The sequence below is a fragment of the Mytilus edulis genome, chromosome 3 (genome assembly GCF_963676685.1).
Source record: "Mytilus edulis chromosome 3, xbMytEdul2.2, whole genome shotgun sequence".
Classification (NCBI taxonomy): domain Eukaryota; kingdom Metazoa; phylum Mollusca; class Bivalvia; order Mytilida; family Mytilidae; genus Mytilus; species Mytilus edulis.
This window is the reverse complement of record NC_092346.1, coordinates 67149141-67173862: the sequence shown is the minus strand read 5'-3', so window position 1 is coordinate 67173862 and position 24722 is coordinate 67149141. Positions and strand designations below refer to the sequence as shown.

The window sequence follows — 24722 nt, the reverse complement described above, 5'->3', positions numbered from 1 at the left end:
TTCAACAGACCTAAAAAAAAATCTAATTGCACGAAATCAATATCTCTGAATATCTATATTTATGTGTATATCGCTTATATGACCATCGGCGGACTTCAGGGTCAACTTCGTAGTTTATTAAATGGCGTTTTGACTAAAATACATATACGAAATGAAGCTACATATTATACAGCCCACGCCCAATAAAGTGTTCATTTTATACTTTATTTAATTGGAAAAATGTTTTACATTGTTATAAAAATCAAATATGAGAGTTTAAGTCAAATCGTTAAAAACATAAGTTTGATAACTGGTGCTTCTTTAATTGCTTATTTTCATCAATTTGAGGTCGCTAATGATAATTTTCTAGACAAAAAAGGTTTTATTTTTGTTTCTATAGATTCCGTTTTTTATTGACTATAGACTTTAAATTACTTATACAATAACTTTAACAGTATCAATTGTACTGCATCTGATGTGCGTTTTGGCTGAACATCAAAATCTTAGTATAAACTTTGAAGAGCTGATACAAGGGAAAGGGAAACATAGGTGTAGCTAAATCGGGACAATGAAATAGAGTTATACACGAACGAGATACATTCCTTAATTCAAAGTGATTATCAAAATTTCATAACAAAAATTTTAATGAAACACTATCTGTCATGATTTCCGTGCCAGATCTCGCTACTGGCATCCGGGCTGGTGCTACCATTATCGACCCAGAGGAATTTACAATATTAATTAACAGAACAAATTTAACTACACCTGATACGTATTTCGGCAAATTTCTCTTCGGTGTTTCTTGAGACCAAAATATTCGAAAATCCGAAGCTGGCAGTTCTTGGGAATTATTATTATTTTTTTTTTTTTTATATATATATAGTAACCTACTTTGCAGATGGGATCTTTTATTTTTCTTGTCCCGAATATACTGGCATTATTTGACACTGGCGTTAAGCAATCCATCAATCTTTATTCAATACGAAATTATTTGTATTATTGTAAAGGACTGTAAATGAATTTGATATAGTTTTTCGTTATTTCCAATTAGTTTAATTCAGCTGGATGAGACTTGTTAAATAAGGAAACAAAGAAAGTGACTGAGGAAGAAAACGTTTTGATTTCTATAATGTTTGAGATAGCAACATATCACAATGAATACAAACTATAGGTCTGTAAGTCAATAACACTGAGTTATCATGATGAAGTAAAAAACTCGATGACATTGTAAACCTATCTATATGATCGATTTTTATTAAATCAATCTATATTATTTTACATCGTAAATTTTTCATGTAATAGCATGTAGGTTTAAATGCCCAGTACGGTGAAGTTGGTTGCGGTATATTTATAAACACATAAGAAGGTGACACACATATAGTTATGCATTCATAAAATATTACTGTTTAAAAAGTGATAAATATGCCCCAACCTGGTAAGTAGATGTTTACATGTAAATCTTATTTATATATGTGATTTGACAATGAAAATATGAAGAATGCGAAGTTATAGTTTCAGATTCATCTTTTGTTTTGGGTATCCATTATCTTGACTAAAGAAGTCAAGTTGTTGCTTCAAAGATACTTTAATTCGAGTTCTGATCATTTTTTCTATCAAATTATGAAAAAAATATGCTTTTTATTGAAAAATCAAAAATTCTACAAACTAATTCAAATTATATGACCTTAAATTTTGACGAGCTGATTGCAATCAGCACTTTAAATTGAAAAGAATGTGAAATGTTAATTTATATATTAAATTGTTTTAACCCCAAAAAGATTACTACTAGTAATTAAAATAGAATAAATAATTTGTCACACATAAAACATTAAAATTACGCATTTGATATTGTATCTTCTACCGTTCAAAGTTCATTGCCATATGATTTAACATTGAATAACCCCGAACAATTAATACTCTAACAATATGTAATGTATTGCCGTTTCAATAAATATTGATATAATTGCTGTATACTTGGATGTAAGCCATGAATGTTTTATATATATATACTGCCTTGTCCGACTTAAATCTCTTGGTTGAAATATCAACTGTTGATTTTCACTTTTGAAGCAATACCCAATTGTCTCATTTTGTATACTTTTGTTCGGTGCATTTCACCTTTCGTGTCTACCTAAACACGTTACGACTTTGCTTGTATGGTATCTTCAACAGCAATTAATATTGAATAAAGAAAGGCTTGATTTCTTATAAACAAGTTAAATACTATGAGCTTGCTTTCAGTAAGTGCAGGCATACTTTATTACGATATAATGTTTTATTATTATATTTAAAGGTATTATGTTTTCTGGTCTATGTGTCCCGCGGCGTTGGTTCGTTTCCCCGTCTGTTCGTTCGTTCGTCCATCCGTCTGTCCCGTTTCAGGTACAAGTTTTTGGTCGATGTAGTTTTTGATGAAGTTTAAGTCAAATCAACTTGAAACTTAGTACACTTGTTCCCTATATAATCTTTCTAATTTTAATGCCAAATTAGAATTTTTATCCCATTTTCACGGTCCACTGAACATAGAAAATTATATTGCGGATGGGGCATCCGTGTACTATGGACACAATTCTTGTTTGTAAATCATCTTGTATACCATTGAGTTCAGTGCTATTTCCGCTTTGTTTTTGTTTCATGTTTTTAGTTTATATATATAAATCTACTGATCAAGATTAAAACGAGGAGGGTTGACAATTTATTTTCACTGTAATGGAAAAACTTTCGATGCTATACAAGCTCAATGAAATAAATATGGGAAGATGTAGTATGAGTGCCAATGAGACAACTCTCCATCCAAGTCACAATTTATAAAAGTAAACCATTATAGGTCAAGGTACGGTCTTCAACACGGAGCCCTGGCTCACACCAAACAGCAAGCTACAAAAGGCCCCCCAACAAATACTTGTGTTAAACCATTCAAACGTTAAAACCAACGGTCTAATCTATATAAAACGAGAAACATTTATGAACCACATAAACAGACAACTACTTAACATCAGATTCCTGACTTAGGACAGGTGCAAACAATTACAGATATTGCAGAAACATCACTTTAAAGATATAACACGTGTAGATATACTTTCTGCAAACAATTCAATATTTCTTACTATATCACACATTTCTGTGCTTCTGTCAACGCCTTCGCAACCCAATGAAATTAGAAAAAAAGTATAAATAAATAAAAATAACACTTTAACTGAAGAGCTTTTCTGGATTTACCTTCATCAACACTCAAACGCAAAGAGCCAATGATGTTAATTGAATAGCTAAGTATAAAATAGAAATAACATATTTTTTTCAAAAGGTATCCCGGCGTTGAAAAGTTTTGATATTTTGATGAAACTAAGGTACCAACAACATCCTCAGGCAAAATGAACCTTTAACGAATTTATCGTAGTTTCTCACGTATTCATGGTATTCTCCTTGGCTTTCGTTTTTTTGTTGTTTGAATGTCCCTGCATGATGAAGGTTTATTCAGAAAAGCGCATCGCATGCACTCAATCTCCTAAGTGTTTATATTCTGTCATTTTTAGTTGTCCTTCCCTTACATATTCCGTCAATGTCCTTTCAAGTATTTTTGTCCACCTGTAAGGAGGTTAAGAAACAGGAAAAACAGTTTTAACCTGCCACATACTTTTGTGCTGTCCAGTTTAAAGGACTTCATTAGTGATTGTCTCGGGCTTCGTCTTATGAAGCTTACTAGTATTTGATTTTCGAGAACTCGGAGTTGTCCTTTGGATATGGTTTGGTTATTTGTGTTATTGAGACAGAGTTGATATCGCATTGATGAATACCTCAAATCTTCTATTTCCAGTTAACAAAGAAAAATAAGTTATAAGTTTAGAACCTTGCTAAATATTAAAAAAAATTTGAAAAAAGAGATATTTAACGAATTGTATTACTGCCATGTCATGACAATGCTGTGATTCTGTTAAAAGTTGATGGATATTATTTGAATCAGTTCAGGAATTCACACATAATTTAATCAAACAGATTTTTCTGATTTATACTTTTTTTAGATTCATCTCTTCCACCTCCAAATACATTTGAAGTTTCTGACGTTCAAACACACCAACCACACTCAACCGAGCATGCAAAGCGTAAACATTCAACAGAGGTGTCAGGCGGTGACGGAAACAAGGATGGAAATTCAAATAAACAATCAGTTCCTTTACATATAAGATTTGTTAATTTTGAACCGAAACAAATGACTTGTCCACATTGTCATAAACATATAACGACAGAGTTAATATTTCATCCAGGAGAGACAACCTGGTCATGGTGCATTTGCTGCTTTTTAATGGGGTAAGCTGCCTTAAAAAGTAATGTAGTTTCACAAAGTTCACTGTTTACTCCATTTTTATTTATCTGTTCGTTTATATTTCAGTATATTTTGTTGTCTGCAGCTGCCTCTTTTGACGGTATATCGGCTTCGACCAAAAATAAATGAATTGCCGTATCGACAATAAACTTATTATATAGATACCAGGATTGAAATTTTATATTTACGCCAGACGCGCGTTTCGTCCACAAAAGACTCATCAGTGAGGCTCGAATAAAAAAATGTTAAAAAGCAAAGACACTTCCGGCATTATTTGATAAATCATTTCATTTAAAGTTTCGACTTGAAAATGACACATACATATGTGAAATCAATTGTTGTAAGAATAGAAATAGTGTTGAAGGTAAAATATACACGTACGTATTTTTGAAAATAAAAATGAAATAAAAACAACAATTTCGTGCATCAGAATGGCTCTCTGGATTGATAAAGGCTATAGTAGTATACCCCTGTTCAATAGTCATATCAAAATCGATTTAACTGAAACCTTTGATTTACCTTTTTAATAAACGCCAAATTTCTAATTTAAAACTCACGAAGGGCTAAAATGGGACATACAAGTAAGACCAAATTTATCTAAGATCAACTATGCATGAGGCAGATGGAACCTTAGTTTTATGTAAAAAAACATAAATTTTTATGTAATAAGGTGACATAGTAAAAAATGTACATTAAGAAATGTTTGATATCGTATAAGGAATTGTTAAAGTATTAGATGTTTAGCTCGGTTACTACCAAATTCAATTCATCTAATTGTAGATGCGTGCTTGGTTGCTGTTTTCTCCCGTTTTGCATGCAGAGGTGTAGAGATGTGACACATTATTGTCCACATTGTCATCATAAAATAGCTAAATACCATCGTAGTGATCCAACAAATCATAGAAGATTATAATGTTACGTTTATTTATACTTTAGTCTGTTTAATGTGTGGACAACAGTTTTTTGAAAATATTTGTAGTGTATGCATCGTTCCAACATATACTTGTTATTTGTTGTTATTATCTTATTAGGAAGGAATTCCAAGCTAGGAAATATTTCAAATAATTTCATGAAGATGATGGAAAGCGATGGTGCTTTGCTATATAAGGGTAACTAGTCTACTGTTAAATGACAAAAAGATTTAAAGGAGATTCTCATCATTTAAGCAATGTATAAGTTACTAAACCATTTATCAGTTTGTAATGCAATTTATATTACATAAATTGTTTAAGAGTTATATGTACCAGTTGTTATTGAAAAATAAAATAACACTTGATCAATTTGGTACGTCTAGATTTACATTTATTGGGACCCCCCCCCCCCCCCCCAAATTGAAAGCCAATGATAGCCAATGATATATACAAGTTCTTCTAATACACGGGGAGCTGTCTGACTAAAAGTGTCTAAAATAGCGCTATATATCAAAATGTATTGATGGTAATTCAAAAAAGGTTTACATTATTTAAGTACCGAAAAACTGTCCGAAGCACCAGCTGGACTAAACAAAAGAGAGGCAAAATATATTTTAGCAACATTCAGGACACAGCAGTTACCCAGTAATATTTGAATTACACACACACGTTTTCAAGCAGAAACCCAGAGCGAGTTAGATCTTTGGGTTTTTAGAAATAATTTCAAAATATATCACGGGAGAATATTAGAATGGTATGTTATAATTCCAGACAGTACCAAAGATCTGAATACTGAACTGATGATACCCACAGGGACTACCGGCTCAACAATAGCGGACCAGTACTAGAAAACTCAAATAACATTTAATTAATTTGGTGCATTCAAAACGCATTTCTGGATTTACTTTCATCCGGAACGCTCAATCCCAAAAAATATGAAAGCAAGAAATGTATCAAAAGTATGAATTGAAAAAAGTGAATTCACTAAAACTAAACTCAGAGGAAAATTCAAATGGAAAGTCCCTTATCAAATGGCAAAATCAAAAGCTCAAACACATCAAACGAATGTTTAGAACTATGGAGTTATGGTTCTTACAGTTGTAATTTCTTATACAGAGCTGTCAATAAAAAGCAAAAGCAAACCGAGTAACTTTGAGTATCACAACAGGTTATATCGATACAGTGTAAGCTTAAATCTCACATCATATAACCTATGAACCCTTCCGAAAAGTTTTTGGTAGGATTTTAACTTGCAAAGATCGTTGTATGAAATAACACTTAAATTTATTCAACTTCTTGTATCAAGCCGAATGAGACTGTGTATACATTATTTTAAGCTATAAAAGCTTAAGAGTAACCATATTATACATACTCGTATGAAGTCTCATGAATAATCATTGACATAGCCATAATTATAAATTAACTGTTTATAAAAATTTGAACTTTTCGATGAACTAGGGACATTTTACCCGGCCATGAATATATCTTAGCTGTATTTGGTGAAACATTCTGTGTTTTTGGTCTTCAAGGATCTTCAACCTTGTTCTTAATTTAGCCTTTTTCTTTTTTTGATCTGATTGTCACTGATGAGCATTTTGCAGATGAAACGCGCGTCTGCCGTACAAAATTTTAATCCTGGTACTTAAGATGAGTTTTTCTTTAACATACATACATTTCCATAATCTTTTAAGAAGTTCTTCGTCTTTCTTTTATTCTTAAGCGTATTGTAAAACAAATTTTTAGCATTGCAAAAATTTGCCCGTACAAACTTCATCGCATAATTTTTACCTACTCATACGTGTTATCTTTAAAAAATATTGGTAACACATATTGCAAGGAATGCGAGATAACTACAAACTTCCTTTGTTACCTTTATATCAGCACAATATTCATGACTGCATGTAAATCAAACTTATAATCCCTCATAACAATGGAGCGACGTTTGGTGTATAGAACTATCATATTTACTTGTGGTAAACGTATATATGTTACAGTGAATTTGTATAATCAGTGATTATGTAGAATCCCTGAAATTTTCAGGGATTATGTAGAATCACTAGAAAAAATGTTAGGGATTATACATAATAACTGAAATAAAGAAATAGTCTTATTTATAAAGAAAATGAATAAAAGCCAAATAATTTATTCTATAAAATCATATTTTAAAAACATCAATATAAACATAAATTGTAAAATGTTAAGAAAAATATATCAAAATGATAACCCCATTTTGAAAAAATGTTAGGCACAATATATTAAAATGTTCAACGCAATATATTAAAATAATATGCTTCACATTTGTTTCTATCACAATATCCTCATTTAAAAAAAAACTTTTCCTTCAAATATCGAATCAAATTTTTCGGCACGCCTAAGAAAAATAAAGTGTTCAGTAAAACCATCTCAAGGTATCCCGAAAAAAAGGGAATGAGCAACCTTGAACCTGTTCAATCAAAATACCATGTTTTGTGGCCAGGCAATATTCTTTTTCAGACTTTTTGTGAACAATTGCCAATGATTATGTTTTTTGGGTTTCCCTTTTCTTTTTTCCCTGCGGAATTGCTATGAGAATATTACACCAAATACCAGCTTCCTCTAAAATTTTGTTCTATTTATCAATCCTTAGTTCTGCTTGTTTTATCATCATGACATTTAGATGCGTAAGTTCTCTCAGTTTGAATTTTCTTGTTCATTTGACCAAAAAGAATAATTAAAAAACAAAGAAACCCACCACAAATTGAAAACAGATGTTCCATAATCTTCTGTACCACAAATAACAAGCTCTGTGGATTTACACATAGCAACATACAATACAAACTTTATCTCGAAACCCTGTGTTGGTTATATATTTAAGATTATTCTCTGTGTTTTAAAAGCAAAATTATTTCATCTGGCAAGGAATATGAAAGAAAAAATGATAATTTGTCTTACATTATTGATAATCCCTGAAATCATATTAGGGAATATGTAGAATAATTATTAAAATGTTCAGTGATTATGTAAAATCACTGGTCATATTCAGGGATTATATATAATTACTAATGATTTCAGTGATTCTACATATTTCCTGAAAAATCAGGGATTCTACATAATCCCTGATTATACAAATTCACTGTAACATATACGCGTTTGTTTTGATTAAATTCTTGTCTATAGGGTTGTTTTAGCAGTATTCAATGTGTTTGGATAGACATAATGCAATATAATTATAATAAGTTACATGTGTACACATTAATATTAAAGAAAACTTCATTGTAATATAAGGCCGTGTTCACATTGACCTAAATTTGGTGTTGTGTTAGTGTAACTCACACGTAAACTAAACACAATTGCGTTCCCATTGATAAAACTCAATGTTTACATGTAGTTTAAATCATGTTTTACCTACACACAGTCGATAGTCAATGTAGGCCTTGTGTAGGTTAAGTGTACACAAAACTAGGCATTTAGGACATTAGTTTTATCGTGTATATATTTAAGGAGGAAACTATTTTTGATAATTATAAGTTGTCTAAATTTTTACAGATTTTTTTTTGTTAAAAAAAATTAACGTACTTTATTAATCCCTAATCAAGACTCAAAGCAGCATCATTGCCGAACCCATAAGGCAGCAACCAATTGATTTTCGGGGGAGGGGGGGGGCTATTATAGTTGAGTATAAAACATAAAGGCAATGGGGGTGGGGGTGGTGAGCTATGGATTTTGTTTTGGAAACTAACAAAGTTTCCAGTTTTTGGCCCTGAAAAAAAATTGTTTGTTTCACCCTCATCTGCCACTATATATAATGCTAAAATTGATTTCGACTTGTCACCAAAATTTGTCCTGAAAAAAATCAATAGCTCACGCCCCCCTCCCCCTCCACAAAAAATGAAGTAAATAATTGTTGCCTAATTCATTTGAAAAGGTCTTCCCGAATTGACTTGACGTACACAGAAATATTCGCCACTGGTCATTACTCAAAAAACGATTCACGAATAAATGCATGACTAAAACAAGTGTGAGGTAAATGATATGTTTGTCTAGTATCTCAGACCCATTAAATAACACGTAAAATAAATATAAAAAAAAACGCTACCCTATTCCTTTACCAAATACTCCTTGGAGAAGAAATACCATTTGAAACGAACAGAAAAGATAAAAATGTAGTGATCCCTAATATCTCAATCCTTTTTTTTTCGGCTGTAAGCACGCTGTTGCAGCTAACGTTTTCTAATGCGTTATCGAGACTTCTCTTGTATATTCAAACTACTGCAAATTATAAAAATGGCTTTCTAAAAGTAACAACCAATTAACTTAAAAAAAGGGGGAGAGTTATTTTTTTTTATCTGAGTCAGATTTTTTTTCGCGCGTACGTTTTCATTCCTTTTTTTTCGATGCTGGATATCAAAACTTTTTTTTTCAATATTTAACACTATAATGTATGGGGACACTCTTGATTCAGAACATTTTTTTTTTATCATCTGTATGACCATTTTTTTTTTTATCAAATTGGAGATCGGAATATTTCCATTCCCATCCTCCGCCCCCCTTTTGAAGTCAATTGGTTGTTCCCTTACCGCTAGAAAAAATTTCCAAAAATTTTGAATTCAGTTCTACGTAATGAACATTTAAATGACATATAGTTTACAAGTGGGAACAAATCTTATATACAGGTAGCTAAACAAGGTGTATAGATGTGAACAAATGTAATGTGAAACCAGTGTATACTACACTAAACTAATTGTAAACATGTTTACTCTACACGGCGTTTGGTGTGAACACGGCCTTAGATTTTCTCAAACCATTATCAGTAGAGAGATCAACTGTCTTTTATTTAACTCAATATACAACATAATTTTAAAGTTCATCGAGCAAGGGATGTATGCAAAATTTTTACTGGAATCTGTGATATAGCCCATATAAACACATATTGGCACAATCTATAATACTAAAATTACGAGGTCCAATTTGTCAGCCGTCATTACGTAAAAACGATGAATCAAAGAATTCAACTTTATATATAACTAATATATAGTACAATGCTGTTGATTAAAAATTACACCACTCCAGACCCTTTTGTTTTCCACATAATTAATAGTGCCAATAATTAAGAAGTTCCGGGTCGAATCCGACACCGATACCAATAGTATATTCACCTGTAACCTGTTAACTTATCTGTACGTTCCGCATCTGACAGGCGCACCACCAAACGCTGTATTTAAGATTTTGCTATATACACGGGTCGTAATCACAGGGTTGACACAACTAAATTCAATCATTGTCACATTGTTCCCGATTGTAGTATTTTAATCAGTATGACTTTCTAAGATGACAATACGAATAATAAAAATCTGGACTTAAAATAAGGCGTATAGGTACAGCATGTACAGTTTTCAATTTGTTAGCCGGAATTGCGTCAAACAGCGAATCAAAGACTAATATAGTACAATGGTGTTGATTAAAAATTACACCGCTCCAGGCCCCTTTGTTTTCCACGTAATTAATATTGCCAATAATTAAGAAGTTCCGGATCGAGTCCGACACCGATACCAATAGTATATTCACCTGTTACCTATTACCTTATCTGTATACGTTCCGCATCTGACAGGCGCACCACCAAACGGTGTATTTGGAATTTTGCTGTGTACTGTTGAGTAAAAAATACTCCATTCCAGGCCCTTTTGTTTTCCAAATTATTAATATTACCAATAATTATTGATAGGTTCCAGATCGATGGGTTCAAACAGAAAGATTTTGAAAGCAGAGAAAACTGTGCATCTTATAATCGGCATGACTTTATCAGATGACAATACCAATACTAAAATAAGGCATACGCATAGTTATATACTTTAATTCAGTCACGGACCCGCGATATCACGGGTGTGTTCTAGTATAAATAATTATGATAGATATTTACTAGTGTAAATGTTAAGGATGGTTAGCCAGTGGTTTATTTGAAATATTTCTATATATAAGTTTGAACATTATTGTTCAAACATTATAACACCATTCTTGGTCTCAATTCATCCTGTTGTAGCGGCCAATCATTTTATGGCAGCTAGGACAAGTATGGATCACGTCTTTGCAAGCATCCAGGACAAAAGGGATTAAACAGCATCCAAGCCATAACCTGGAATAATACAAATACTATTATTTAAGTCGTAGTAAAAATATTTACCCGATTTGACGATACATCTACAAGACTTAAATAAACGTCAAAAGCATTGCAGAGTTCAAAAACGTGTTTACAATATACACAATATACATATATATGAAAGGTAACACATGGCCAGCGAAAGCTCTTTTTTTGAGAGCCCAGGTGGTCGTGTGGTCTAGCGGGACGGCTGCAGTGCAGGCGATTTGGTTTCACGATATCACAGTAGCATGGGTTCGAATCCCGGCGAGGGAAGAACCAAAAATTTGCGACAGCAAATTTACAGATCTAACATTGTTGGGTTGATGTTGATGATATTAGCGTGAAAGAGGGGATCATTCGTTCTGTTGGTTGATAAAGTCTTACGTCTATGTTGGTCGATTTCGTGTAGATTGTGGGTTAGACTAATTAAAAATGATATGTTATCTATAGAACATATTATGCTAGTATATTAATAGGATTATTTCAAAGACAATCTCTTGTCTAATCTATAATGTTTTAAGACTTCAATAGGAACTGCGTTGATGATATAACAATAAGCCACCAAACAGACCTCTGATGGACGTCAAGGATGCAAGTAACACTTTTTGGTCATAATGATAACACTTAATTCTAAATGAATGACTATTGGACGTCAAGGAGTCTTAAGCATCAATGTACGCAAGCAACACTTTTTGGCCTTAATGATTAAACTTGATTCTAAATGAATGACAAGATATTTATATTGTTCTGGATATTACATACCCTATGATACACATCACACCAGCAACAACCCATGTCATTGTTCCCGTTTCATAGTGAGTTGAAGTTAGGATGTCTGCTCCACAGCTCTGACAATGGGTACGAACAGGTGCCTCCCTGAATTGTTGTATAAGAACTGTCGGCTGCCCAGTGACAACCATGGTCGGGTTGGATTGTTGTGTTCCATACCCAGTGGACTGAGACTGTGGAGGATATCCACCGGGTTGGTTATAATTTCCGGGGTAAGCTGTAAAAAAGGGTTTCTACATAATTCTTTTCAAAACTAAAATAATATATATATTTCAATTTTCTATCTAAATAGTATATATAGTAAATGTATTTTTGAGATCGAAGAGAAATTACATTTTCTTATTTTACAAGTAAATTAAAAAAAATGTTCCATTCTAAAATTTTGACGGTTAGACTTTGTCAAAAAGGATATCATAATACTAGTAATAATAATAATATGTAAAGCAGAGCAATGCAAAGATCTTTTTACATGCGGTTAGGTAACCAAGAAATCGAACATGGAGTGACGGTACAAGTCTAATACATTTAATCGGAAGAAAGACTTTGCCAAACACTACTATCATAGTATTTACTTTATTCGATATTTTATGTTCAACGACAAGTTTTTATAAATTCAAAATCGATGTTTTTGCTGCTACCTTCACTAGTTGACCTTCGAGCCAATCACTGTACATGCTGACCACATTCGCGATAAACATGCTGTAATTGTAGTTTTTGACATGAAAAGGACAATTTATACATAGGTTTTGGTAAACTAAGATATTGGACAAGTTAATATGTTAATCAAAAAGCATTTCACACAGTCCTATTAACATTTTTTAGAACATATTGTTTTGGTAAAGTATTTACTGGTATCTACATTTTAAGACTAGATCTAAAAATAGGGCTATTCTAGGTGATTTTGGCGTTTTGAATCAAATGCTATATCAAATGCATGAAAAAAGTAAAATAGCAAAGAACTCCATGAAAAATTAAAAAAACGAAAGCTCAAACACATGGAAAACAACAGTCATATTCCTGACTTGGTACAGGCATTTCCTCATCTAGAAAATGGTGAATTTAACCTGGTTTTATAGTTTGATAAACATCCCACTTGTATGATTGTTTAATTCTATTTATTCACAACAATGTGTAAGCAAAACAATAAGACATTGTATTGAAAAAATTAAAAAAATGGGGTACAGCAATCAACATTGTGACATATAGTTATCACTTAAAAAAAACCAAACTGCTATGCTAACAAAGATAAACAACATGGCATGTAAACACTTCAAATCAAAGCACATAAGTAAACATTAAAGACAAGTATACAAAAAATACCATAGCACAACTTGGTACACAATTGTGTATAAATACCGTGCCATGCCAAAAGGATATAACCAAAAACGAACTGAACAGTAAAGATGAAATATACTAAGTAAAATAAAAAAAATAACACTATAACATGCAATTAAGATGATTAACAACGTAATGAACCTAAAAATCTATACTTGAAGACGTTTATGTAATATCTATGAAGTCGATACGGAATATTTTGCAACAAATTCATCCGAAGATTTTTTGGTAAAAAAAGAACGAAACGTTCTTTGACATAACCCTGGTTCAGCAACTTTCTGCTCATACATTGGTCACGTTTTTTAAATTCCGAGTAGCACATACAAGCCCTTGATAAATGAACGAGTTTAGAAATGTTTATCCCATATGCAGGTGTATGCTGCGTAGGTGAAATTAAAATCGTCTTGTGTGTCGTAGATTCTGGTACTAAAATGAACAATATCTCCTGTAAATTTTGACCAGGAAATGCTCATTAGACATACGTTGTAAAGTTTTCCATTTGATATAGAACAAATGTTATTAGCTATTATTACCTGGAGGTGGTTCATTGTACATTGTAGAGGACTGTCCATTCTGTGAGAGTGGAGTTTGTTCCTTCGACATTATTTCACAATTTTGTCTAAAACCTCTGTACAACCAAAATTGTCTTTATTGACAAATTATGATATATGATCATAAGTATCAGATAACATTCATGTGACTTTTGATAGTCTATTTATAGTTATTATCATCTGATTTCTATTTTGAATAGATACCCCTTAAATAAATTTAAAAACAGTTTAAACAAAGAATTAACTGGTGAATGAAACGATAAGCAGTTGATGATATTTTAATAGACGAAACTCGCGCCTAATGTACAAAATATAAGCTCGGTATCTTTGACTATGGGTGATAAAAGCCCAGAGGTAAATGTATCAGACATAGCAAAAACAAATGAATTGTAAATCTAATATGTACATCCCACATTCTACTTAGATGAATGCTGACAAATTTGCAATATCACTTGAAAAGGGATATGTTGAACAGGAAAAGTTTCACATTATACCGTATTTGTATCCCAGGGACAGTTGCTAACGTTCACGTTACATGGCATTGCAATAATGTAATTTCGGATCACATATTGCGAGGGATGGAATTAGACGAAACCTTTCTAACTTGACGTAGATGAGTATTTATACATCTTTTATAGTCATTTGGACGTTTGCTTGCCTTGGTTTTACTGTCAGATTGAGAAGTCCATGTACCCATTTATCGTCACCCTGTGAATGTCAAACGTTAACGAGAGCAAAACAGATTATCATTTGTGAAAGACCATTTATTATGGTGAAGTATTAAGGAAAAATGTATCTCAAAAGCTCTTAAGACGCACCAATTCACCAGGAAACAAAAACTGAGATTACTACGACTGTTATCGATAATAGAACTATTTCATTAACAGGAAAACTCCCCCTTTCAGTAACGTTAAAAATGTTTTTGCTTAAAATAAAGTACCTTTACTTCCAAACCGATTAGAATAAGCCTTATTTTATTTACAGGTCCTATGGCTAAGTAACACATTATTTAATTTCTCTTTTAAGCTTGTGTTTAATCGTATCACTAGGTAAAAGTAACATACACAAACCATTAAAAGTTTACCACATGAACGTCTGATCAAGAAATTGGTCGAAATGAGTCGTTGCAAGGATTTTTAACGTGCCGAAATAGTGTCAATACCCCTATATGAAACAGCAGTTCCGATTAAATGTAGCTATATAAAAAAGAAGATGTTGTATGATTGCCAATGAGACAACTCTCCACAAGAGACCAAGTGACACAGAAGTTAACAAATATAGATCACTGTACGGCCTTAGACAATGAGCAAATCCCATACCGCATAGTCGTCTATAAAAGGCCCCGAAATGACAATGTTAAACATTTCAAACGAGAAAACTAACGTATGTACTTCAATATTCAATATTCCGATTTAGACGAAGTGCTTCATACCTTGATCTTCTCCCCAATACTGATACAGATGGACGACTTCACACTAAAATATATGAAAAGCAGGATGCTTTCCAGTTATTAATTTCCCTATTTCTCAGCAGTAACATACCCTCTGCTCCGTGTTTATATCTCAAATGATACGTTATGCTCGTGCATGTTCACACTATACTGACTTCATATACAGGAGTGTGCTCCTTATCAAGAAATGCTCCAACAAAATTATGAGGAGGACAGATTAAAAATGACTCTGTAAATTTTCCGAATTGGTTGATCTATACGATGTGTCTGTGTCTAATCTAAGTAATGGCATTTTTAATTTACCACGTCTTAGATTTTTGTTTAACATTTATGTTGTCTGTCTGATAAGTACCGAACGTGACATATTCCCGAATATAACTGTTATACCAAGTGTGAACTTGCATTGCTATAAGACGTGGTTCGGTATTTTGTACATCCAATATTCATGTATTTATTTATATTTTTGAATTGAAATAATGTGTTATATTTAATCGTTTTCTGTCGAAATAATTATAAAATTGCCTTTCAATACCATCATTGTCACATTCCCGAATATGACATTTATACCGAGTGTGAATTTGCATTGCTATACGACGTGTCTCATTCCAAGTTTATGTTTGGGTTCGTGTTGTTTTTTACCCCTATTTGTGACACTTTGTTAATGCATGTTTGTCAATATAAAGGAATTTGATACGACTGTAGTACAAGTGAGAGGTTTAGCCCTATGAAACCAGATGCAATCCACCATTTTCTACAGTAGGAAATGCCTGTACCAAGTCAGGAATATGACATTTGTGCATTCGTTTGATGTGTTTTATCATTTGATATTGCCATTTGATAGGGGACTTTCCGTTTTAAATTTTCCTCGGAGTTTTTTTGTATTTTTGTGATTTTACTTTTGTCAGTTTAGCAATACAAATTTTAAACATTTTCATAAAGCGGGAGGTTTGGCTATCCATTAAACCAGCTTCAACTCACCATTTTTTCTTAAAATATCTTGTACCAATCCCGATGACAACATTACATAACAGGACTACAGTACATAATTATAAATGCAATAACATCCAGGATAGAGAAATACACAACAAAAACAATACAATAGTACAGGAATATGGCAGTTGTTATCAAATAGATCGTTTCTACGATGTGTCTGTGTTTAAACTAAGTAATGGCATTGTTACCACGTCTTAGATTGTGGTTTTACATTTATGTCGTCTGTCTGCTAAGTACCGAACGTGCCCTATTCCCGAATATAATTGTTATACCGAGTGTGAATTTGTATTGCTATACGACGTGTCTCCAATATTCATGTATTTATTTATATTTTTGTACTCAAATAATGTGATATGTTTAAGCGTTTGTTGTCCAAATATTATAAAGCCTTTCACAACCATCATTGTCATATTCCTGATTGTTATACAGAGTGTAAATTTGTATTGCTATACGACTTGTCTCAACCCCAGTGTTTGGTGGGGTTCGTGTTGTTGTTTTACCCTTATATGTGATACTTTGTCAATATAAAGAAATTTGATACGACTGTCGTTCAAGTGGGAGGTCTAGCGCTATGAAATCAGATGCAATCCATCATTTTCTACATTTGAAAATGCCTGTTCCAAGTCAGGAATATGACAGTTGTTGTCCATTTGTATGATGTGTTTTATCATTTGATTTTGCAATTTGATTGGGGACTTTCCGTTTTGAATTTTCCTCGGAGTTCAGTATATTTGTGATTATATTTTTTTTCTCATCATTTTGTACATCCAACATTCATGAATTTATTTTTGATGTTTCTGTAATTGTTTGGTTTGGATAATCTGTCTGATCGTTTGTATTCCAGATAATTATAAAATTACCTTTCCATAACATCACTGTCATAAAAATTGTTTAGTCGAATATTGAGAAATTAATTGTATAAAATTCGAGATTGCATGTTACTGTGGATTCATTAATATTCGTTGGATACCAGTTTTCTTGGGTGTAAGGGGTTCAATTGAACCACGAATTGAAATGTTTAACGAATTACATATTTTGAATAGGCTTTGTATACAGAGACTAGTAAACGACAAAATCAAATATCCACGAATATGCAAGCTTTCAGCAATCCAAGAAAATTGATACCCACGAAAATAAACGAATCCATAGTAGTTACGTAAGCGGGTCACTGTTTTGATATTCTGTGGTGTTTGTTGTTGATGGAATATGTTTGTTGTTGTTCTGCGGTTTGCATGTTATGTCGACAGTATATTATTTGTTTGTGCGTTTCTCTGTTATGTTCTAGCGTGTGTGTGTGTGTGCTGTATTTTTGTGACGCATCGTTGTCAGTTTAGCAATACAAATTTTAAACATTGTCATAAAGCGGGAGGTTTGGCTAACCATTAAACCAGGTTCAACCCACCATTTTGTCTTAAAATATCATGTACCAAGTCACGATGACAACATTACATAACAGGACTACAGTACAAAAAAATCCAATGCCATCCAGGATAGAGAAATACACAAATAAACAATACAATAGTACAGGATTATAGCAGTTGTTATCAAATAGATCGTTTCTATTATATGTGTGATGGCGTTTGTTTTGATTACACTTCCTTGTGTTCCTTTTTTTTTTCATTAACAGTTGATGTGTTCCCTCGGTTTTGCTTTGTAACCCGAATTTGTTTCCCTAAATCGATTTATTACTTTTGAACACCTGTATACTACTATTTAACAGTTTATTCTGTTATTTCGATTAGAAGAACAATTGCTGCTCGTCGTTATATATACACTTATCGCACAATGACCATGTCCGTATCAATTCGACAATGTTTTCTTTTCTTGTTAACTCTTTGTGATCTTGATATTCTCTTAGAAATTTAGAGTATATTAACTATACCTTAACTGCATCGGGTAAAAATGTTGAAAATGTACAATTTCATTGATACAGTCATTTATGTAACCATGTCCGTATCTGCCTATCAATTCGACACTGTTTTCTTTTCTTGTTAACTCTTTGTGATCTTGATATTCTCTTAGAAATTTAGAGTATACTAATTATACCTTAACTGCATCGGGTAAACATGTTGAAAATGTACAATTTCATTGATACAGTCATTTATATAATTTTGTTGTTTACAAACTATTTAAACTAATAGAAACGATAAGAATCCCGGCAAAAATTACCTTAGCAGTATGTGTATTACCTTTTTGAATATTGTTTTCTTTATGCTTTACAATTTTGAACCATATTCAGCTTTTCAAATGTTTTAATGTGCATCTTTTGAATCAAACATTATAAGCCAGGTATCTTGGATGGGTTGTTTTCATTGCCTCCATTATAATTCCTCTGACCTGACGTGACAGAGGTTAGCAGATTTGAAGCAAAACATATGAACTGCATATGGCACAATTTATTACTACATTACTACGATACAAAGAATCTGAATTAAAAATATAAAAACAATGATTTTTTTCTGTAAAGAAATAATACTTTTGATTATACAATTATAGTAAAGATACTAAATGATAAGGTAAATAGGAATATCACAATCATATCTATATATCTAAACACAAAATAACAATATACGAAATAACAATAATATTAGTGTGCAATCACAGAAGATTTTTATCGACACTATATGTTATTTGTTATTATAGTTGTAATATGTAATGCAGTAGTAGTGTCTGCGGTCATCTACACCTCATTTAAGGTGTGTCATTAGTCATTTTACAACATAAATTAGATGGCCAGAAATCCGGCACCGCTATTAATTGAATATCTTTGGTTTTACAAGACATAACACACATTACATTCTTGAAATTAAAAATAAGAGAGAAAGAGATATCCTACGATTTTGATCAATTGGCATTTTAAAACAGCGTAACGTTTGTAGAAATGTTTCCGGCACTATGGCTCTGATAGAATCTTAACTACATCCGGTTGAAGCGTCCAATACTGTGGCGGCAGGATGGACAGGTATGAACAACATCTTTGCAACCATCAATACAGAAAGGTATCAAACAGCAACCTATCCATAACCTGAAATGAGACAAACACAAGTAATATGATGCTTAACAAAGTAAACATACATAAGAATTGATTCGATAATGCCATTTGTCGTATTTGAAGTAAGTATAGATCATAGTATTGTACAAACATGTCTAATAAAAAAAATATCAACAAAAATATCAACAAAAATATAATTTCAAAAAGAATGAATTCTATTAACCTGGCAAAATTGAACTTCAGACAATTAATCAACAAACTGGAACGAACGAAAAGGAACTTATTCCTCACTTGGTACGTGCAATTTCCGAAGAAAATGTTCGGTAATATTTCACATTTTTAAAGACCTAAGAACTGTTACAAAAATTAACATGATAATATAGAATTGTGTCTATATATGTCCTTATTATTTTTCATTGAGTTTTTGACATTGCTCATGTCGTCAATTCGAAAGCAAAGGGGTGGCAACTCACAGGGTCCAACAACCCACGCCGGGATATTATTAAAACAAATCTTATCGCTTATTGTTTCTGTGTGTTTATACATCCATGGATTTCAAATGGAAGCCTACAATAATTTAAACTGTAGCACTGGATTGTGTAGTACAAATTTGAAATCGATCCATTACATGTGATATAAATTGTTTTGTAATTGAGGAACTGTTTCTAAGGAAATGTTTAATTCTAGCTAAATAATTAACATCATCAATATTGCGAAACATTACTTAAGTTTTATTAAATATCGAACGTCTATTTAAGAGGTTGGGCCGATTATCTATGAATTCAATTCACAATATGTCCGTTTTATCGTTTGTCAACAATTACTTCAATCAACAATAGCCCTGCATTTTGCATGCACTTTGAGGCTACTATAACAGTATGTTGTATTTCTGACCTAGTGACCGAATAAAAATATTTCTTTATTTTGAAATTGATAGTAATATGTTACCACCAAAAGTTTAAAAAAAAAAAAAAGGAACAGAAATTTAATTTGATTAAGTTTTCGAAAGTTTCAGTACTTGATTTATGTGAAGGATATGCAGAAACATAATTGAACAAAACTAAAAGTTTAACTGGTAGTAACAATGTGTTACCTCTTAGATACAAATCCTTGCAATTGTTTCAAATGATTTACAATGCAAAAGTTTACAAAAACATGTAAAATTTTCAGAAAAACCAAAGTTGTCTTCAGTGGCAGCCTCAGTTGATTTTTAATATATGCAATGGATGAATAGAAAATTATTTGATTGGTTTTGGTTTGTTGATATTCTTCATGAAAATTGCGTTGCAGTTGATCGTGTACGTGAAGCAAAGACGGGAAATCGGGATATCATTCACTTTTTTAGCATCACAAACTGTGAATTTTGGTTGGAAGTACAAGATACATATACATTTTCAGTTCAAATTATTTAATAGATTTGTTAAAACGATTAAATATCAGAAGTTTTTCGTAGTAAATCTAGTGTTTGAACCTAAATTCTCCGTTATAAGGTTATATACAAACTAAAAAAAACATTTACCCGACAAAACACAATACTCCAGCGACAACCCAAGTCATGGTTCCTGTTTCATAGTGAGTTGAAGTTAGGATATCTGCTCTGCAGCTTGGGCACTGGGTACGAACAGGTGCCTCTCTGAACTGTTGTATCAATACTGTTGGCTGGCCAGTAACAACAACAGTAGCACTGGATTGTTGTCCGCCATACCCATACTGAGGCTGTGGTTGCGCAGGGTAACCGCCTGCCTGTTGGTTATATTGACCAGGGTATGCTGTAAAACAATAACAGGGCGTGACATCAAAAGATTTTTTTTTCACATTTTGCAGTTGAAACTCTAGATATTTAAACACAATAAAACAATGCATGCTACGAAATGTTTAACTTCATTGGGGGAAAGGAGGCAGGTCAATACATTATAGAACCTATTGCTAAAGAGAGGCGAAAGACGTCAGAGGGACATTCAACTGACATTGCCTTGGCATATATAATATTAAAAAAAAATAGTACACTATATTACACTTGTAAGTTTCAAGTACCAACTTATAAATAATTTTTTATCAGTAAAAACTACAAAAATATTCGGATGAATTAAATGGTAAAAATGAATAATTCTCCATGAATAAATTGTTTGAAGGTTGTTTTTATGAACAAGAAACGTTCTGCTCAAAGTACCAAGGAGCTAAATGATTGTTTGGTGTATGGTCATATAGATTTTTAACTACAATACTATTTTGGTTCACATCATAGTGCTTTCAAAACAAAATATATGGTGTTTGAAAAATAATGACAAAGGAACACTTTGATGTAAAATCTTACAAAGTCATCATCCCCGTTTCCACCACCAAAATACTCAAAAACAATCCCATTGCTTACTATATGCTTACTGCTTGCACATATATCGAGTACTAGCACCACTAAGTCATGCTAAATGACTGAAATCTTCACAATTCTATCATTTTAGTTAAATTTTAGACGGTTTTCGCTTAAAACGAAAGTGGCCGCATTCGTGTTCATCCTTAATATTGGAATGAGAGTTGTATTTTATGATAATACATAACATATATAAAGGTTTAGGATGAACACGGATGCGGCCACTTTCATTTTGGACAAAAACCATCTGAAAAGTGACATTTTTTAACAAATTTGGTAGATTTTTCATTTTGAGCTTGAATCGGATCGTTTTTAATGACTAAATCAGTTAAAATCTTTCACAAAAACTAACTGAATCAAATGAAATACACAATTAAGTGTTTAAAAAGAGGTCAAAATCTTTCGTCAGATGAACCTGAAATTTGAGGCCAAAATCGGTCCTTACCGGACCTACTCCTTTCTGTCGACATTTCTTCGAATAACCTTTCTCTCATCTGATATGTGAAGATGGAATTTATTTGGAAAATCTGCTTTGTCTATATATACCTTTTTGTATTTCTCTGTTACATATTTCTATGTTTTAGAGTGATTAGATAATAACACAATGTTGACTTCTGTATCCCTATTTTGACATGTGCACTTATTATGTCTATTTGTTTACATATTTTTGTCAATATAATGGAATTTTATGCGACTGTCATAAAAATGAGAGTTTTAGCTAGCTAAAAGACCAGGTTTCATTCACTATTTCCTACATAAGAAAATGCCTGTACCAAGTCAGGAACATGACAGTTGTTATTCGTTTGTTTTGATTTTGATATTTGATTATGCACTTTCCGTTTTGAATTTTCCTAGGATTTCGGTATTTTTGCTTTTGTTACAAATGACAAATAGCTACATTCTAAAATCTTTGTTATATTAAGATTAACATGGAAAGACACCGAGAATAAAGTATATATTCATTGTGAATTAAACACATATGCGTCTGTAACATGAGCTGGTTGGATTGAAACATTTTTTTTTTTGCATTTTAATATTTAACAGTTCATGTGTTTATTAAACATTAAAAATCCAATATCAGCAGATCTCAGGTGTACACATAATCCTTACCTGTATACTGACCTATTTCGGATTGATATAATTATTTATTAGTTCTCTCTATATATATACTTATATCTAATGCAAATAAAGTGTTTTGTTGTCTCCATGGTAATACCTTTAATATATTGATCAGACAAGGAAGAACACCTATTGTAATACTACCCTTCTAGATGACATGTGTATATTTATAGACATTGAATTTCTATTTTTTTTTTCAACATGTAGGTACACAGCAATTTTTGACTAAAATCTACTACCTAGAAATGGGTGCGGAATGCTGTTCAATAATTGAAACAATAACATTAAGACTGAGGTGGTCTGCTTTTTTATGAAACGAAAAGAATTGTTTTTTTTTAGTATTGATTGATTTAAGTTTTCAAATAAAACCTGATTGAAATATCTGTTAATAATTGTCAACAGTTAATACTTCAAGCAGTCAACTTTATTTTGATTAATAGAGACTATGCCCGTTGATTTCAAATGTCAAATTAAATAAATATTGAGTCCCAATTATTCACTTGTTGGTGAAAAATTTAAATGACCACCTTAGTTAAGCCCAATTAATACTGACCATAGGTTAAATTCAATTATAGATTTAACGGTAGTCTTAAAAAAGATTTAATTCTACTTACCGGGTGGAGGTGGATTATACTGAGGTGGTGGTGCACCTTTTTCCGTCATCTTTCACGAATAAACAGGGAAATTGATTATTCAATGCTTTAGAACTGTTAATATTGCGAAATACTACCTTTACAGGTTGGTACTGTTTACAGGTAATCGATCGCGCACAGTAGGCTGATAAGCCCAACTTAACAGATCTATAACTTTGAAAGTCCATTTGGTATTTTCCGCCCCTCTCTTTCAATATGCTTCCCTTTTAGAAGGATTTGGAAGAAATATCGTACACTGATCATATTACTAAAAGAGTTATCAATAAAATATGAATCTACAAGAAACATATGTTCATGGCAAGATTTAGTTAAATTCCACATTGTTCTGGTGTAAAATTAAAAACAAGATCAGAACTGAAAAAGGAGCATTTGATACAGATTGATCACAATCATCTTCTAAGCATTTAAAAAAAAATCTACAAATAAACCATGCTTATAATTCTCAAATGGTAAATACTTGTTCAACTAATGTACACATTCAAATGTCTGCTTTTTATTAACAAATGTCGTGTGGTTGAATCTACAAATACAAAAAGAAATAAAACATAAAAAAAAACCTACTACTGTATCAAGATTATCACTTTCTTTTATTTTTTGTCAAAATGCAATGTTTTAAATAATCATCGAACACTATTTACATAGCGTAACTTTCAACAACGTTTTGCACCAATTCCAAGAGGCGGAATTTAGGGGGAGCTACATAATAGTATTTCGTTAATACATAAACTATTTACAAGTCCGACTCATAACGTTGCCTCGCCTGGATCAAAATTAAAATTTCCACATTTTTTTTTTAACTTTAAATGATGCAATGTAACCCAACATGATGGCCGCGACATTACTGTGCTTATGTCAAATATTACCAAAGCCAAGGATTTAAAATGACGCTTTGGAAGGCTGTTAGACTATCTATATACTTACTCAATTAAGTATGTAATACTTAAAAAATATATATATATATATATAAACCCAATGAGTATCTTTCTTTAATATAGACCATATTTTTCTGCAAATATACGGAGGTTAAACGGACAAAACATGTCGTGCAATTGAAGGTTCCATATTAGCCGTACTGTATTTGTGTGACGACAGATATAGGCATTTCGCCAAACGTCCCGTGATAAAATATCGAGACATATTTTAACT

General features: G+C 32.1%; 2 protein-coding genes and 1 long non-coding RNA gene across 3 annotated transcripts; 1 reads left to right on the top strand and 2 right to left on the bottom strand.

Annotated features, from left to right (window-relative positions):
* Window positions 1-1292: 1292 nt before the first annotated feature.
* Window positions 1293-5584, top strand: LOC139517193 (uncharacterized). Its single transcript, XR_011663103.1, has 3 exons — window positions 1293-1414; window positions 3999-4284; window positions 5081-5584. It is a non-coding gene; the product is annotated as an uncharacterized lncRNA (long non-coding RNA).
* A 5539-nt stretch (window positions 5585-11123) lies between these two features.
* Window positions 11124-14148, bottom strand: LOC139517192 (LITAF domain-containing protein-like). The gene is made up of 3 exons (XM_071307917.1): window positions 13984-14148; window positions 12089-12332; window positions 11124-11320 (listed from the first exon to the last, which is right to left on the bottom strand). Exons 1-3 carry the CDS (start codon window positions 14051-14053, stop codon window positions 11209-11211), a joined length of 426 nt encoding a protein of 141 aa, XP_071164018.1. The 5' UTR covers window positions 14054-14148; the 3' UTR covers window positions 11124-11208.
* A 4680-nt stretch (window positions 14149-18828) lies between these two features.
* Window positions 18829-23693, bottom strand: LOC139517190 (LITAF domain-containing protein-like). The gene is made up of 3 exons (XM_071307916.1): window positions 23538-23693; window positions 20956-21205; window positions 18829-19469 (listed from the first exon to the last, which is right to left on the bottom strand). Exons 1-3 carry the CDS (start codon window positions 23584-23586, stop codon window positions 19361-19363), a joined length of 408 nt encoding a protein of 135 aa, XP_071164017.1. The 5' UTR covers window positions 23587-23693; the 3' UTR covers window positions 18829-19360.
* Between the last annotated feature and the right edge of the window lie 1029 nt (window positions 23694-24722).

What these genes read in the sequence shown, in the direction of transcription:
- LOC139517190 (XM_071307916.1), bottom strand. Translation starts at nt 23,586, where the DNA reads ATGACGGAAAAAGGTGCACCACCACCTCAGTATAATCCACCTCCACCC. An exon ending in GTATAATCCACCTCCACCCG is followed by an intron (nt 21,206 to 23,537) that starts GTAAGTAGAATT and finishes ATTGTTTTACAG; the next exon opens with CATACCCTGGTCAATATAAC. An exon ending in GGAGTATTGTGTTTTGTCGG is followed by an intron (nt 19,470 to 20,955) that starts GTAAATGTTTTT and finishes GTCTCATTTCAG; the next exon opens with GTTATGGATAGGTTGCTGTT.
- LOC139517192 (XM_071307917.1), bottom strand. Translation starts at nt 14,053, where the DNA reads ATGTCGAAGGAACAAACTCCACTCTCACAGAATGGACAGTCCTCTACA. An exon ending in GTACAATGAACCACCTCCAG is followed by an intron (nt 12,333 to 13,983) that starts GTAATAATAGCT and finishes CCTTTTTTACAG; the next exon opens with CTTACCCCGGAAATTATAAC. An exon ending in GGTGTGATGTGTATCATAGG is followed by an intron (nt 11,321 to 12,088) that starts GTATGTAATATC and finishes GTATTATTCCAG; the next exon opens with GTTATGGCTTGGATGCTGTT.